The sequence below is a fragment of the Melopsittacus undulatus genome, chromosome 1 (assembly GCF_012275295.1).
Source record: "Melopsittacus undulatus isolate bMelUnd1 chromosome 1, bMelUnd1.mat.Z, whole genome shotgun sequence".
Taxonomy (NCBI): Eukaryota; Metazoa; Chordata; class Aves; order Psittaciformes; family Psittaculidae; genus Melopsittacus; species Melopsittacus undulatus.
In genome coordinates this window covers 97,950,924-97,965,753 of record NC_047527.1, presented here as the reverse complement: position 1 = coordinate 97,965,753, position 14,830 = coordinate 97,950,924, and the positions used below count along the sequence as shown (strand labels likewise).

The window sequence follows — 14,830 nt, the reverse complement described above, 5'->3', positions numbered from 1 at the left end:
TGGGCTTGTTCAGCCTGGAGAAGAGAAGGCTCCAGGGACACCTTAGAGCAGATTTCAGGGCCTAAGGGGCCAACAAGAAAGCTGTAGAGGGGCTTTTGACAAGGGCAGGTAGGGACAGGACAAGGGGGAATGGCTTTAAACTGACAGAGGGGAGATTGAGATGAGATCTGAGGAAGAAGTTCTTCTCTGTGAGGGTGGTGAGGCCCTGGCACAGGTTGCCCAGAGAAGCTGTGGCGGCCCCATCCCTGGCAGTGTTCAAGGCTAGGTTGGATGGGGCTTGGAGCAACCTGATCTGGTGGAAGGTGTCCCTGCTGTGGCAGGGAGTTGGAACTGGATGAGCTTTAAGGTCCCTTCCAACCCAAACCTTTCTGTAATTCTATGTTTTTATGATTTCTTAAAAGCAGGACTCTGACACATCCAGATGAATAATTTCTCTTCCACCTGCACTGCTAGTCCATCCAGCCCACATACAGGTGTGGTTTAACTTCCCAGACAGAGCTCTGAGATACTTGTGTGGTAACTCCAGAATAAAAACCCAAACCAGACAACAAACCCACATTTAGTATTTCTCATTCTGTGAGAATCCTGATCACTTCGAAGCAGAGTTCCAGCAGGAGACTCTGCTGCCACCTTCTGAGATCGTCGTTACTGCAGGTATTCCAAAACAACTAAAGATAGTTCTTTTCCCCTCCCTTTATGTCACCAAACCATGGGACAGGTTGCTTTCAAAAAGAAACCACCCCCACCCCAGGGAGCACTGCTCTCGGCAAGCATCCCAGCCTCAATCTTCAGCTCCTTACCTCCCCCACACTACGTAAAAATAGATTTAAACAAGAGAAACTGGAGCAGCTCGGGTACAGCCAACACAGCTAGAGCTTGCTGAGCTCTGAGGTGCCTGGAGCACAGTAGCTTTGACTGTAGCTGACTCAATTCAGATATACAAATACGATGTTCATGTATGCAGGCAAGCCGGTTTAGCACCACAGTCAGCAGACAAAACAACCCAGTGCTGTTACAGAACAGTGTTTAAGGCTTGTCTTTAGCTTCCGAACACGCTTGCAGCCTGAAAAAGCACCTGAATTAACCCTTGACCAATGCAGAAAGGCCATAGCAACACGCCTCCTAAGCCCTAAATTCACAGAGAGGTATTTTAGTGAGGAAAGCGGGGCCCCAGCCCTCAGGGGAATCACACCGACTGGGAGATGGTCAGCTCGGACAGGGCCACACCTGAAGCCACCAGAAGGATGGGAAAAGGCCAGCCGCGCCTAGGGGGGCTTTCCAACACAGCTGGCCACAAGTTGTGGGTCACAGAGGACCCAAGGGGCTGGGGGGATGAGAGGTCCCAGGGCTGAGGAGGTGCTCCTCCGACTCCGTCTCCAGAGCGGCCTCACAACCCTAAGCCGCCCCTAGGGGGTTGCCCACAGCGGCCTATTCTCACCTTTTTGCCTTTCTTGCCCTCCTCCTCCATGTCTCCGGCGGCGGCGGCCCCGGCCCCCCAGGGGGCATCCCCGCAGCGGCCGTGCTCGCCCGGCCTCGGTGCGCGGCGGGGCCCAGGTGACCGGGCTCACTGCCTGGCAGCGACCATAGAGCTCGGCCGAGGCCCGGCTCCCGCTCCCAGCCGCGGCCCGCCCAGAAGCACCTCAGCGCCACCAACTTTTCAATCCTGCCGCCATCTTGGGCGGCGGCTTCCCGGCGTGCACCACGCCCCGCCCTCCGCGGGGAGGACTGACGTCAGTCCTCCCCTGGCCAAACGAAAGGGGGGGGGGGGGGGGGGGGGGCAGAGATGCACTGCGCATGCGCCTGGCAGGAGGCTGCACCTCGCCCATCAGCGCTAGCCGTGCCCTCCACTGGAACCACTGTAGCTATGGGCGCGTAGGCCTCGCCCATCTGTATGGCCACGCCCGTTCCGAGCCGTAGCTCAGATCAGTCTGCCCTACGGGTACGTTCTGGGAGGCCGAACCCTCGGCTGGGAAGGGTGGCGCCATTCCCGGCCTCTTTCCGTTGCTGCGGCTGCAACGGGGAAGCGGGCCTGGGGCTAGGCTGAAGAGCAATTGCGGCTCTTCTGCGCATGCTCTGACCCCTCCGGCACTCCCTGCCAGGTGGCGCTGTCTCTCTACGTCGCGCAGTGACGTCATACGCCAGCGAGGCTCCGTTGTGAGCCATGGCGGCAGCGGCGGCTAGTGAGGGTGGTGTGGCCTTTCTCCATCCGCCGGCATCCGCTGCCATCCGCCACCGGAGCCGCCACTATGGACCGGGGATGAAGCGGAGGAAGCTCGGGGCAGCGCCGGGCTGAGCGCTTCTTCCTTACGGAGTTCAGTCGCCGCTGCCGTGAGGTGCAGTTGGGTGCGGTGCATGCTGGGAAGGGTAGTTCTCCATGGGGCCTGACCGATGGGAGCAGGGATCACCGGGTTGGGGGGGGCTGCGTGTCCCCGGGGTGAGCAGGGATCACCGGGCAGAGGTAGGGGGGGCTGCGTGACTTAGGGGCCTGGTGGGGCCGGGTTCCTTCTCCGCAAGCCTTCCAGCGTGGGGGGGCCTGCAGTGGCCCCCGCCGTTCCTACAGCGCTTGCCAGAGCAACCCCGGGACGGTTTGAGGCCTCTTCCCGCTCTCTCCGGGGGGGGGTTATAGATATCCCGGACACGCCGTGCCCGAGGGCAGCTCCCGGCCTCCGGGCAGGGTGCAGCCGCTGAGGCCGGTTTGCCTTCCAGGTTCCATGCTCCCGCTGGGATGATGCACAGGATGGACAAGGAAGACACCAGGAGTGAGGAGATGGGTTCAACGGCCTTGCGTTGTAATTAACAGAACTGTAAGTTGGGGTCTGCTGGGGCTTGATCACTTCGTAAGGTGCCAGATGAATCTGTCAGAATGGCATTCCATGGGAGAGCATTGGCATGGGAGGATGGAGAGCCTCATTCCTTTATCCCACAAGGATTTATGGGCAACCGCTCCCTGTCCTGAGTGGGGGGCATCTCCTGGGCTCATCCCATTACTGTAATTAGTCGAATTATGTGCAATTATCACTGCTAAACCCCTTTAGCCATCAAACAAGAGGCTGAAATCTCACCTGAGAGCTGTGCCATGGGGCCATGCCCCTGGGGTTTGTGCCCAGGGCAGGTTCAGATGACACCAAGAAGCCGTGATGTTTCACACATGTGGTCTCATGGCTTTAATCCCATTAATTAACCGTTTAGGCAAAAGCTCTGCCCAGTCCCACTCAGATCCGAGGAGCAATGTGGATGTGGTGGATTAAACATGGAACTTTCAAATTTTCCTTATCGCAAATCCAGATCTTTCTTATTTCTTCCATTCCAGGTGGAAAATCTGAGAGATTTTTGGGAAAGCCACCAGGAAAACTGGCTGACAGCCTCGGTAAGGAAGATTTTTGGTTGCTGGGATTTGCTGGGAATGGTTTCTTGGTTAAAAGTTGGAACTGAGAATGGTGGCAAGCACAGGTTTGCCATGATAAGCATGAGTGGAGCCATGAAATTTGGATTCCAGGGGCTTGGAGTCACCAGCAGAGCTCATCAGCACCATTCTTCTCATTATCCTAATGATTTTTCCCCTTTTTTTCCAGTTGAATGCCAGCATGGGGATCCCCTTTCTGCTGAACTTCACCCTGGGCACATCATTCCTAGAGCTCCCCAGTTATCCTGGGGGTTTAACTGGGAACATTGGGATGAGAACACAGCGATGTCAAACAGCATCAGCTTAATAAATAATGGGGTTTTCCTGCCTGTGGTGACGTGACCAGTGACCATCCCCCCGGTATCCCCCAAAACCGTGTCCCGAGGGATGGGCGTGGTGGGGAGTTGCCAACCCCCAAATTTGGGTGTCTGCAAGGATGTCACCCTGGGTGACGATGGGTCCTCACGGCGCCTGCGCGGCAGTTGGCAGTGCAGGAAGCCGGCGCGGCTTTGGGGAGAGGGGGAGAAGGGAAGTGGGTGCTGCGGCATGGCGGAGCTGGAGGGTCCTGAATATGGGAAAGCTGATTTTGTCCTCCTGGATGAGGTGACCATGGAGCAGTTCCTGGAGAACCTGCGCCTGCGGTACGGGGGACACGAGGGAGGGGGGACCCCAATCTCTGGCTCCACAGGAAGCATCTGGGTGGGGCTGGGCTGTGGTAGGGGGAACTTAAGGCATGGTCCCCTCTGCCCTGGCGTGGTGTGGGGTTATGGGGATGGGGGGTGGTGGTGTGTGCACATCCATAGAGGCCCCCATGCACTTCCTGCCCACAGGAAGAGCCACTGCCCCACGGCACCGCCCAGCCCCATGGTAGTTGGTAGAGTGGCGGGCTCTACCTCACAGCATGGTGCTCATCCCCTGGGTGCCAGAGGGGAAATGTCCTGCCTCATGGCAGGGTGGTCTGCAGGCTATGCATCCTGCCCTGCAACACGGCACCCCACACCACATCATGGTACCTCTTGGGATGCTGCCTTGCTGCACAGCACCACACAGGATGTCATCCCACCCAATAGCTCAGCATCCTGCAGGGTGCCACCATGTTCCATGGCACAGCATCTGGTGTGGTGCTGCCCCACAGCATCCTGCAGGGTGCCACCCCATGACACAGCACTCCACAGGATGCCACAGCACCATCCTGCCCCATGGCACTTGGTGCCATCCCGACAGCCCTACATCTTTCAGTGTGCTGCCCCACAGCACAACACCCTGCAGGATGCTGCCTGCAGCCTGCCCCATGGCTGCTCCTCTGCACAGGTTCTCACAGGGCCGCATCTACACCTACATTGGGGAGGTGGTGGTGGCAGTGAACCCATACCAGACACTGGCACTTTACGGGCCACCAATGGTGGAGCGCTACCGTGGCCGCGAGCTCTATGAGCGCCCACCCCATCTCTTTGCCCTGGCCGATGCTGCTTACAAGGCCATGAAGCGCCGTGCTAAGGACACCTGCATCGTTATATCAGGTAGGGGCTGGGGCACCCTTGGGTGGGGGGCACCATGAGGTGGTGGGTGCCCTCACCCAGCTACTTCCCTCCCTGCCAGGTGAGAGCGGGGCAGGCAAGACAGAGGCCAGCAAGTACATCATGCAGTACATAGCAGCCATCACCAACCCCACCCAGCGTGCTGAGGTGGAGAGGTGGGTTCAGCCCCACAGTGGGGTGGGTGCTGGGATTCACCAGCCCAGGGCTGAGAGGAGGCCCACGGAGTGGGGAGGTCCATGGTGCCCCATATCCATAGGGATGGTGTGGAGGGATTCCTGTTCTGGGGGGTGCTGCCTTCCCATAGGGAAGGTGTGAGTGGACATGGGGTGCCCTACTCTTGCAGGGTGATTCTGGGGGAACCTGAGGTGTCTCATAGCCATAGGGATGTGGGGTGACTGAGGTGTCCCATGTCCATAGGGACGGGGGAAGAAAAGGGTGCCCAAAACACATAGGCAAGCTGTGGAGAGCTTGGGGGACCCCATCCATACAGGGATGGTGTGGGGGAACCAGGGTGCTCCATGGATGTAGTGATGGGCTGGGGTGATCAGGGGTGTGCCATCCATGTGGGGTGGCCCTGGAGGGCTCTAGGGGTCTCCCATGGCCAGAGGGATGGTGTGGGGGGGACCAAGGAGTTGCCATGGGGCAGCAGGAGGTGACCGGGGTGCCCCATGCCCATAGAGAAGGTATGTTGGGACCTGGGATACCTCTTGCCTGTGGGGTGGTGAGGGAAGCTTGGGGCATCCCAAGGCCATGTGGGTGGTATGTGGGGCCCATGGGCTGTCAGCAATGCTGCAGCTGTGCCGTGCTGCCCCACCAAGGGTGAAGAATGTGCTGCTCAAGTCCAACTGCGTCCTGGAGGCTTTTGGCAATGCCAAGACCAACCGCAACGACAACTCCAGCCGCTTCGGCAAGTACATGGACATCAACTTTGACTTCAAGGGTGACCCCACGGGCGGCCATGTCCACAACTACCTGCTGGAGAAGGTGTGGGGCCTCTGGGCACACCGGGTGGGTGCCGCCCCCCATGGGAACACTGTTCCCACATGGGATCTGCATGGCACCCACCCCCCTGCTCCCTCTTCTAGTCTCGAGTCCTCCAGCAGCAGCCAGGAGAGAGGAACTTCCACGCCTTCTACCAGGTGAACCAGGGATAGGGTGGGTGGGATTGATGGGATGGATGGGATGAGGAGATTGGACTGGGACAAATAGGATCTGTGGGATAGGATCTATGGGATAGGGAAGGGATGGATGATATGGCATCTGTGGGATGGAGACAGGACAGATGGGACAAGAAGGTTGGCAGGGGATGGATGAAATGGATGGGATTTATGAGATGTGATGGATGGGATGAAAAGGTTGGGGTGAGATCTATATAATGGGGGCAGGATGGATATGATGAGAACATTGGAATGGGATTTGTGGAATGGAGTGGGGTCAGGATGGATGGTATGAGAAGGATGGAATTGGGTTGGGATTGATGAGATAGGGCAGATGGGATGGGTTAGGACGAAACAGGATGGATGGGATGGGGTTGGGAAGGATAAGATGGGATAGAATGGGATGGGTGGATGGGACAGAATGGGATGAGTTGGGATGGCAGTGGATGGGACAGGTTGGGAAGGATGAGATGGGGACACACAAATGCACTGGTGCTGACACCCTCCTTCCCCACAGCTGCTGCTGGGTGCCCCAGCAGCACTCCTGTCCTCGCTGCACCTCTGCCGGGACCCCAGCACCTACTGCTACACCAGGGAGGGTGCCCAGGGTGACGTGAGTGGGGCTGGGGAGGGCCAGCAGGGGACCAGGGAGGGCAGGCAAGGGGGTCCTGGCCCCTCACACCATCCCCCTGGCCTCAGGCCTGCACAGATGACGCATCCAGCTACCGGGCGGTGGAGGAGGCGATGGCAGTGATCGGCTTCTCCCCGGAGGAGATGGGCTCCGTGCGCCGGATCCTGGCTGCCATCCTGCACCTGGTGAGGCCACCACTAGTACCTACTGGGCCCCCCTGCACCAGTTTGGCCCCAGGCAAACCGGTAGAGCCCCATGCAGATAAGTGTGGCCCCACTCTACCCAGTACAGCCCGGTGCAAACAAGTATGGATTGGTTTAAACAAGTAGACCCCTGCAGAAACCAGTGTTGCTCTATGCAATGCAGCCTGGCCCAGCACAAACCAGTATAGGTTGATGCAAACCAGCACAGCCCAGTACATACCTGTAGGGTCCAGCACAGCTCCATACAAACCACTATAAACCAGTACAGCTCAATACAAACTTAGAATAGCCTGATACAAACTGGTACATCCCAGCACAGCCCGATACAAACCAGTACAGTCCATGGTGTGGGAGCTGCTGGTGCCAGGACACCCCAGCCCCTTTCTGGGTGCTGCCAAGTGTCTCCCCTCTCTGCCCATCCCCCAACACGACGTGTCCCTCCCCAGGGCAACCTCAGGTTCACACAGGAGGAGGAGATGACATTGGTGGAGGACACATCAGGGGTCTCGGTGCTGGCCGAGCTGACAGCCACGGCCCCTGACAGCCTGCGCCAGGCACTCCTGACCCGCACTGTGGCGGCCGGAGCCGGGGAGCTCATTGAGAAGGGCCACAGCCCCAAGGAGGCCGCATACGCCCGCGATGCTTGTGCCAAGGTAGGGGTGGACTCAGGGTGATGGGTGCCAGCCCAGCCCATACCAGCATCTTTGGGTGCCCATCACCCTGTCCTTGTCCTCAGGCCATCTATGAGCGGCTCTTCTGCTGGATCGTGGGGCGCATCAATGCTGGCATCGCTGCCCGTGGGTACGATGCACGTGTGCATGGTAAGAGCACGGTCATCGGCGTGCTCGACATCTACGGCTTTGAGATCTTCGACACCAACAGGTGATGTGGCCCAGAGGGGACATGGAGAGGGACAGGACCTGGGAGGGATGTGGTGCAGGACTGGGGATGGGAAAGACATGTGGAGGGGATGGGAGACACCTGGGAGGGACATGTGGAGGGGACAGGTATTGGGGAGATGCATGGGGACACTGGGAGGTGATAGGGCACAGAAGAGACATGGGAAAGGGACCCTAAGATGCATGGAAGGGATGGGGCTTGGGAGGAACACAGGAAGGTGACAGGACACAGGGGAGGACAGAGTGGGGGTGGGACCTGGGGAAGGGACAGGGTTTGGGAGTGACTCATGAAGTTGGCAGGGCCCAGGGGAAACAGGGAGCAGGGCTTGAGAGAAACACATGGAGAGGGAGGATGTCCAGGGTACATGTGCAATGGGACAGGACCAGGAGGGCCGTGCAGTTCAGAGGGTGCACAGGGGACACTGGGAGCAGGGGGCAGCTGATGGGACTGTCCTGACCTTGACTCTCTGCCCACAGCTTCGAGCAGTTCTGCATCAACTACTGCAATGAGAAGCTGCAGCAGCTCTTCATTGAGCTGATCCTGCGGCAGGAGCAGGCCGAGTACCAGCGGGAGGGCATCACCTGGCAGAGCGTGAGGGAACTGAGGGAGACATGGTGGCATCACCTGCCAGAGCCTGGGGGACATGGGGGGAATGTGAGGGGGACAGGGGGGCATTGCCTGGCAGAGCATGAGGGGTTGGAGGGGGACAGGGCAGCCATGAGGGAACACAGGTGTCATGGGGGAGACATGGGGGGACAGTGCTTGGCAGAGCATGAGGGGTTGTTGGGGAGACAGAGGGACATGAAGGGGACATGGGGGACATGGGTAGAATCACCTGTTAGAAGATGGGGAGCTCTGGGGACACATGTTGGGGACATGACCTGGCAGAAGGTGAGGGGTTTGAGGGAGACATGAGGGGGACCTGGTGGTCATCACCTGGCAGAGCATGGTGGGAACATGGGGAACATAGGGGACACATGGATGCCATCAGGGTGTGTGGGGCAAATCAGGGTGCTGGGGGGAGCCAATTTGGGGTGCCCACCCCTTCCCTCCTGCACTAGATCGAGTACTTCAGCAACGAGCCCATTGTGGAGCTTGTGGAACAACCCCACCGTGGCATCCTGGCGCTGCTGGATGAGGCCTGCCTGGCTGCAGGGACCATCACTGACTCCCTCTTCCTCGCCTCCATGGACACCCGCCTGGGCCACCATCCCCACTACACCAGCCGCAAGGTGCTTCTGGGGGGTCAGGGGCAGTGGGGGGGGGTCCGTGAGTGTGGAGCTGACATCCTGCTCCCCCCACCCCAGCTCTGCCCCACAGACAAGACCATGGAGTTCAACCGGGACTTCCGCATCAAGCACTACGCAGGAGATGTCACGTGAGGGGGGAGCTGGGGGGATGTTAGGGGGTCACAGTGGGCTGTGGGTGTCATCGGGTAGCCATGGGGCTGTGGGGTACAGTGGAGGGCTTTGGGAGAGCATGGGGAGGCCTTTTGGGATCATGGGGCTGTAAGGTTCTTGGGGGTCTGTCTTTGACCATGGGGCCTTGGACAGCCATGGGGGAAAATGGAGGGGGCACATGAGGGTCTGTGGGAGATGATTTGGGGTCACACGGACCCTCAGGTTGTGGGGATCAGGGGAACTATGGAGGGAATTGAAAGGGAGTGGGGGAACTGGAGGTCCACTTGGGATCATGGGACTATAAGGGATGTTGGGAGATCTAGTTTACCATGGGATCTTGGACAACCATGGGGAAACATGGAGGAGGGTCTTGAGGTGGTGATTTGGGGTCATGGGAGACCATCAGGCTGCGAGGATCATGGGGGACTGGTCCAGGGGCTAGCTGGGGCCATGGGAAAGTGGGATACCATGGGTGGCCATGTGGGACCTCAGGAGGGCACAGGAGCCACCTAGGGCCATGGGAGGCCATTTAGGAGGCTACTGAGGTCAATGGGGCCTGGGAGGCACAGAGGCCACGTGCAGTGGGATGGGCTGTGTAGGACATGCCATGCCATGGGGACAGCAGGGACAGGGTCAGTGGGCTCTGGGTCCACAAGTGCTGAACCCCACAGTCCCCTGGTCTTCATGGGTGCCCCTAGGGCCACATGTCACCTCTGTGTGGAGCTGGGAGCTGACCCACCCTCAGCCCCAGCATGGTGTCCCCCTCCCTCAGGTACTCGGTGGAAGGGTTCCTGGACAAGAACAAGGATACGCTCTTCCAGGACTTCAAGCGGCTCTTCTACAACAGGTTAGGGACACAGAAGACACAGCTGTGGGGCTGATGGCACTGCTGTGAGGCAGGAGTAGGGTGCCTGGTGCTGCCAGTCCCACACCAACACCATCCCTCAGTGCGGACCCTGTGCTGCGCGCCATGTGGCCTGACGGCGAGCAGAGCATCACTGAGGTCACCAAGCGCCCGCTGACCACCGGCACCCTCTTCAAGAACTCCATCGTGGCCCTGGTGGAGAACCTCGCCTCCAAGGTAGGGGACTGGGGACAGCCAGGCACATCCCTGCACCCACTTGACATGTCCCTAACCCATCTGGGTATGTCTTGCAGCAGCTGTGTATGACCCAAAGAAACACAGGCATGTCACCAGACAGCCAAGATATTCCTTGAGCCAGCCTGCCATGTACCTGTACCAGTGTGACATGTCCCCATGCTAGCCAAGATGTCCTTGATGCAGACAGGCATGTCTGTAGTCAACCAAACAGTCCCCAAGACAGCCCAGATATCCCCAGATCCAGCAAAGATAACCCTGTGACAGCCAGACATGTCCCTAAGCCAGCCAGGATGTCCCTAAGGCAGCCATGTGTGTCCCCAAGGCAGCCAGGCATGTCCCTGTACCAACCTGGCATGTCCCCAGGCCAGCCAAGATGTCCTTGGAGCCAGCCTGGCATGCCTCTGTGACAGCTTGGCATGTCCTTGAAGCTAGCCAGGCATGTCCTTGAAGCAGCCAACCGTGTCCCCAGAGCCAGCTGAAGTGTCCCTATGCCATCCAGGCACGTCCTCAGGCCACCGTGCTCTCCTGTTGCCATGTTCAAGGCATTCTCACCCTGCGTGCCATAGCCCCTGAGGCCCTCAGCCCAGGTCACCCATGGGCTCAGTGCCACTGGTGGGTGTCACCACAGCACCATCCCCTCGGTGTCCCCCCAGGAGCCTTACTACGTGCGCTGCATCAAGCCCAATGACCAGAAGTCTCCGACACTGTTTGACGTGGAGCGCTGCCGGCACCAGGTCTCCTACCTGGGGCTGCTGGAGAACGTCCGCGTGCGCCGTGCCGGCTTTGCCTACCGCCAGCCCTACCACCGCTTCCTCCTGCGGTATGGCCTGGCCCACCCCCTGGGACTCCCAGTACCCCCTCCATGTCCCCTCACCCTACTCTGCCCCACAGGTACAAAATGACCTGTGAGTACACGTGGCCCAACCACCTGATGGCCAGTGACCAGGAGGCTACGCAAGCCCTCCTGGAGCAGCACGGCTTCCAGGATGACGTGGCTTACGGCCACACCAAGGTCTTCATCCGCACACCCCGTACCCTTGTCCGCCTCGAGCAGGAGCGGGCACAGCTCATCCCCATCATTGTCCTGCTGCTGCAGAAGGTGGGTGACATGGGGTGAAGGGGGTGCCCAGGGCTGCACAGGGTGTGTGGCACGGGATGGTACAGCGCATGGGCAAAGCATGGAATGGGGCATGGCGTGAGTCAAGGCATGGGGCAGGACATGGGCAGGGGATGGGTTGTGCTGGGGGACATGGCACAGGGCAGGACATGGGGCATGGGACATGGCACAGGATGCGATATGGTACCTGGAATAGGGCATGCTGGGGGACATGGTGTGGGGCAGGAAGTGGGGCATGGGATATTGGGCATAGTACAGTGCACAGTACAGAGTATGGCATGGGGCAGAGCATAGCGCACGGCACTGGGCTCAGCATGGTGTGGGACCTTCTGTAGCGTCAGCTGTGGGGCAGGATGTGGGGCACAGGGCACAGTATGGAGCGTTTCCTCAGAGCAGGGCAAGGGCTGCACCAGGGAGTTTGGGGGGAAGCAGCGTTTTGGGGACCTCCTGGAGCTGTGCTCCTGGGGGACCCATGTGTCAGCACCCACACTGACAGCCAGCACTGGGCAGGCCTGGCGTGGAGCCCTGGCACGCCGGCGCTGCCGGTACCTGCGGGCAGCCTACACCATCATGGCCTGCTACAAACGGCACAAGGTGAGGGCATATCTGCGTGAGCTGCTGCGGCGCTTCCAGGCTGTCCGCACCCTTCCTGATTTCGGGAAGAGTGTGGTTTGGCCGGAGCCACCAGCAGTGCTGGTGCACTTCCAGGATGCCAGCCAGCGCCTCTTCCGCAGGTACCATCTTAAATCCTGCTCCATTTGTGTGTTGGAATGGGGATGTGGTGATGGGAATGGGGATGTGGGACTGGGGATATAGGATGGAAATGTAGTTCAAGAATGTGGAACTGGGACACAAGATGAGGACTGTTGGATGGAGATGTTGGATGGGGATGTTAGATGGGGGCACGGAACAGAAACATGGGATGGGGACGTGAAACTGGAATGTGGGACAGGGACGTAAAATGGGGACATGGGATAGGGATGTGGGATGGGAATGGGGACCATGGGATGGGGATGCAGGATGGGGACTCAAAGAGAGATGAGGAGGTGGGATGTTTATGTGGGATGAGAACATGGGATGGGGACACGAAATGGGGATGTGGGATGGGAATGTGAGACAGGGACTTGGACACTGATGGGGATGTGAAACTGGAGTGTAAGATGGATGTGAGATGGGAAAGAGGGGATGGGGATGCAGGACTTAAATGTGGGATGCTGACACGGAACAGGGCCATGACCATGCTGTGTCCCCCCAATGCAGATGGCGAGCACGGCAGATCATCAAGAACATCCCCCCGTCGGAGATGGGGCAGATCCGGGCCAAGGTGGCCGCCATGGTGGCACTGGGGGGGCTGCGGGAGGCCTGGGGTTGCCAGCGCAGCTGGGCACGGGATTACCTCTCCTCGGTAAGGGCTGCCAGAGGGTTTGGGGTGCCCCACAGAGCACCCTGGGGTGCTCCTCCCCCGTAGTGTCACCCCCTACTCACACCACGGCTCCCACAGCCTAGCGAGAACCCGGCGTTGGCACTGCTCTTTGCCCGCCGCCTCCAGAACCTCAAGGACAAGGTGCATTTTGGCTCTGTTCTCTTCTCCTGCCATGTCCGCAAGGTGAGGGACACAGGGAGTCCTGCCAAGCCACCACATCTGTGTCACTCCCCAGTATGTCCCCTCACTTCTCCCTCTCCCTGCAGATAAACCGCTTTGGGAAGAGCCAGGATCGGGCCATCTTGGTGACAGACCAGCATGTCTACAAGCTGGACCCCCGAAAGTCTTATGGGATGATGCGGGCGATACCCCTCAGCACCGTGAGTGTCTCCAGGATATAGCAGGGGGAAAAGAACACCGCAGGGTGTACCCCTGTCCTGGCAAGACAGGGTTAGGGGGACCTGTGTCCTGGTTGTCCTGCTCCCACCTAGAGGGTTGGAGACCCCTCACTAGTCCCTTCAGCCATGCGCCGGGACCATTGCATTGGCACGGTCAAGTACGCTGGGATGGGTGGAGTTGGGATGCTGGCCCCACCACACTTTCCCTACCATGCTGGCCATACCACACTGTCTATGCCATGCTGGCCATGCCATGCCATCCTTGCAGTGCTGTCCCCACCACCCTTCCTGTTCTCCACACCACACTGACTGTGCCATGCTGTCTCCACTGCGCTGTCCCATGGCAGTGGTGATGACACAGGGACATGTCCCCCTCTTCCCACAGGTGACAGGCCTGAGCGTGACGAGCTGCCGGGCGCAGCTGGTGGTGTTCCACACCCAGAGCCAGGAGGACCTGGCCGTGTGCCTGCACAAGATGCAGCCGGCGGGGGACAACCGGGTGGGCGAGCTGGTGGGGGTCCTGCTGGAGCACTGCCGCACGTGAGTTGGGGGGCTCCAGCTGGGGCTGTGGCAGCGCCCCACATGTGGATCCCCCACTGATGATGCCGGGATGTTGTTGCAGGACCAAGAGGGAGCTGCAGGTCCGGGTCTCCGACTGCATCCAGCTGAGCTTCCGCGGGCGCCGGCGGCTGCTGACAGTGGAGACACGGCCGGATGCAGCCACCCCGGATTTCAGCAAGAGTCGCGATGGCTTCGTGCTTTACTGGCCTGGGAAATGAGGGGGGGGGGGGGGCAGCTGGTTCACCACCCCCTGCCCGCAGTCTGCCCCACTGGCCTCTGCTGTGGCCTCATTCTGGCCTTGTGACCCCCAACCCTGCATCTCCCCCGGGACCATCCCGAAGCCTCTGTGTGCACTGGGAATAAAGAGGTGTCTGAGACCCACACAGCCATCTGAGAGTGGCCAGGACCACTCAGCAGAGCAGGGGGGAAGGAGTGGAGGATATGGGTGGAGGTGGGTTGGATGAAGCTCTGGGATGGAGTGAGATGGAAGAGATCAGATCTCTGGGATGGGGTAAACTAGGATCTATGAGATGGGTTGGGATCTGTGGGATGGGATTTATAGGCTGGGATTAGATGGGGTGGGATGGAGTCCCTGGGATGAGGAGGGCTGGGTGTTTGGAAGACCGTTAACAAGCCAGAACTCATCAACCTCTTCAATTAATGGGGTGCTATAGGATACTCCACCATTGTCATTCTGACATTAATGGCGTCACTGGAGCGGATCCAGTGATAGCCTCGTGTGGGAGATCAGGGAATCACCAGGGGGAATCACCTATGAAGCACGAATTTGAATGTACGTTGTGATACTGGGGGTAAACCACAGAAGACGGAGGGAAAAGGGCTAAGTAACTTGAAGGAGTCGGCCTTCGAACATCCACACCCTCGCTTGGGCCTACACTGGGCCAGGCCCGGCAGGGATGGCTGTTGCCATAGCAACAACCCGCGGCCTTCCGGGGGGAGGGGCGGTGGGTCGCCATGGGAACAGCCATTCTCCACC

The 14,830-nt window shown here is 59.3% G+C and overlaps 2 protein-coding genes and 1 non-coding gene across 3 annotated transcripts in view; 2 read left to right on the top strand and 1 right to left on the bottom strand.

The window, feature by feature from the left end:
* Positions 1 to 1,701, bottom strand: part of CCM2 (CCM2 scaffold protein) — a 31,516-nt gene extending 29,815 nt beyond the window's left edge. The window contains exon 1 of the mRNA XM_034063382.1: positions 1,439 to 1,701. Within this exon, the coding sequence (XP_033919273.1) occupies positions 1,439 to 1,468 (30 nt within the window). The 5' untranslated portion in view covers positions 1,469 to 1,701. The remainder of the gene's footprint in view (positions 1 to 1,438) is intronic.
* A 245-nt stretch (positions 1,702 to 1,946) lies between these two features.
* MYO1G (myosin IG) lies at positions 1,947 to 14,051 on the top strand. Its single transcript, XM_005143993.3, has 25 exons — positions 1,947 to 2,333; positions 2,707 to 2,804; positions 3,311 to 3,367; positions 3,573 to 4,044; positions 4,715 to 4,923; positions 5,003 to 5,096; positions 5,760 to 5,925; positions 6,027 to 6,080; positions 6,616 to 6,711; positions 6,798 to 6,914; positions 7,379 to 7,585; positions 7,669 to 7,814; positions 8,309 to 8,423; positions 8,894 to 9,064; positions 9,140 to 9,210; positions 10,005 to 10,079; positions 10,181 to 10,313; positions 10,988 to 11,154; positions 11,226 to 11,433; positions 11,962 to 12,185; positions 12,712 to 12,856; positions 12,953 to 13,057; positions 13,141 to 13,254; positions 13,658 to 13,812; positions 13,895 to 14,051. Exons 4-25 carry the CDS (start codon positions 3,791 to 3,793, stop codon positions 14,049 to 14,051), a joined length of 3,183 nt encoding a protein of 1,060 aa, XP_005144050.3. The 5' UTR covers positions 1,947 to 2,333; positions 2,707 to 2,804; positions 3,311 to 3,367; positions 3,573 to 3,790.
* On the top strand, positions 2,508 to 2,641 carry LOC115945649 (small nucleolar RNA SNORA9). The gene has a single exon (XR_004079936.2). It is a non-coding gene; the product is annotated as a small nucleolar RNA SNORA9 (small nucleolar RNA).
* Positions 14,052 to 14,830: the final 779 nt, after the last annotated feature.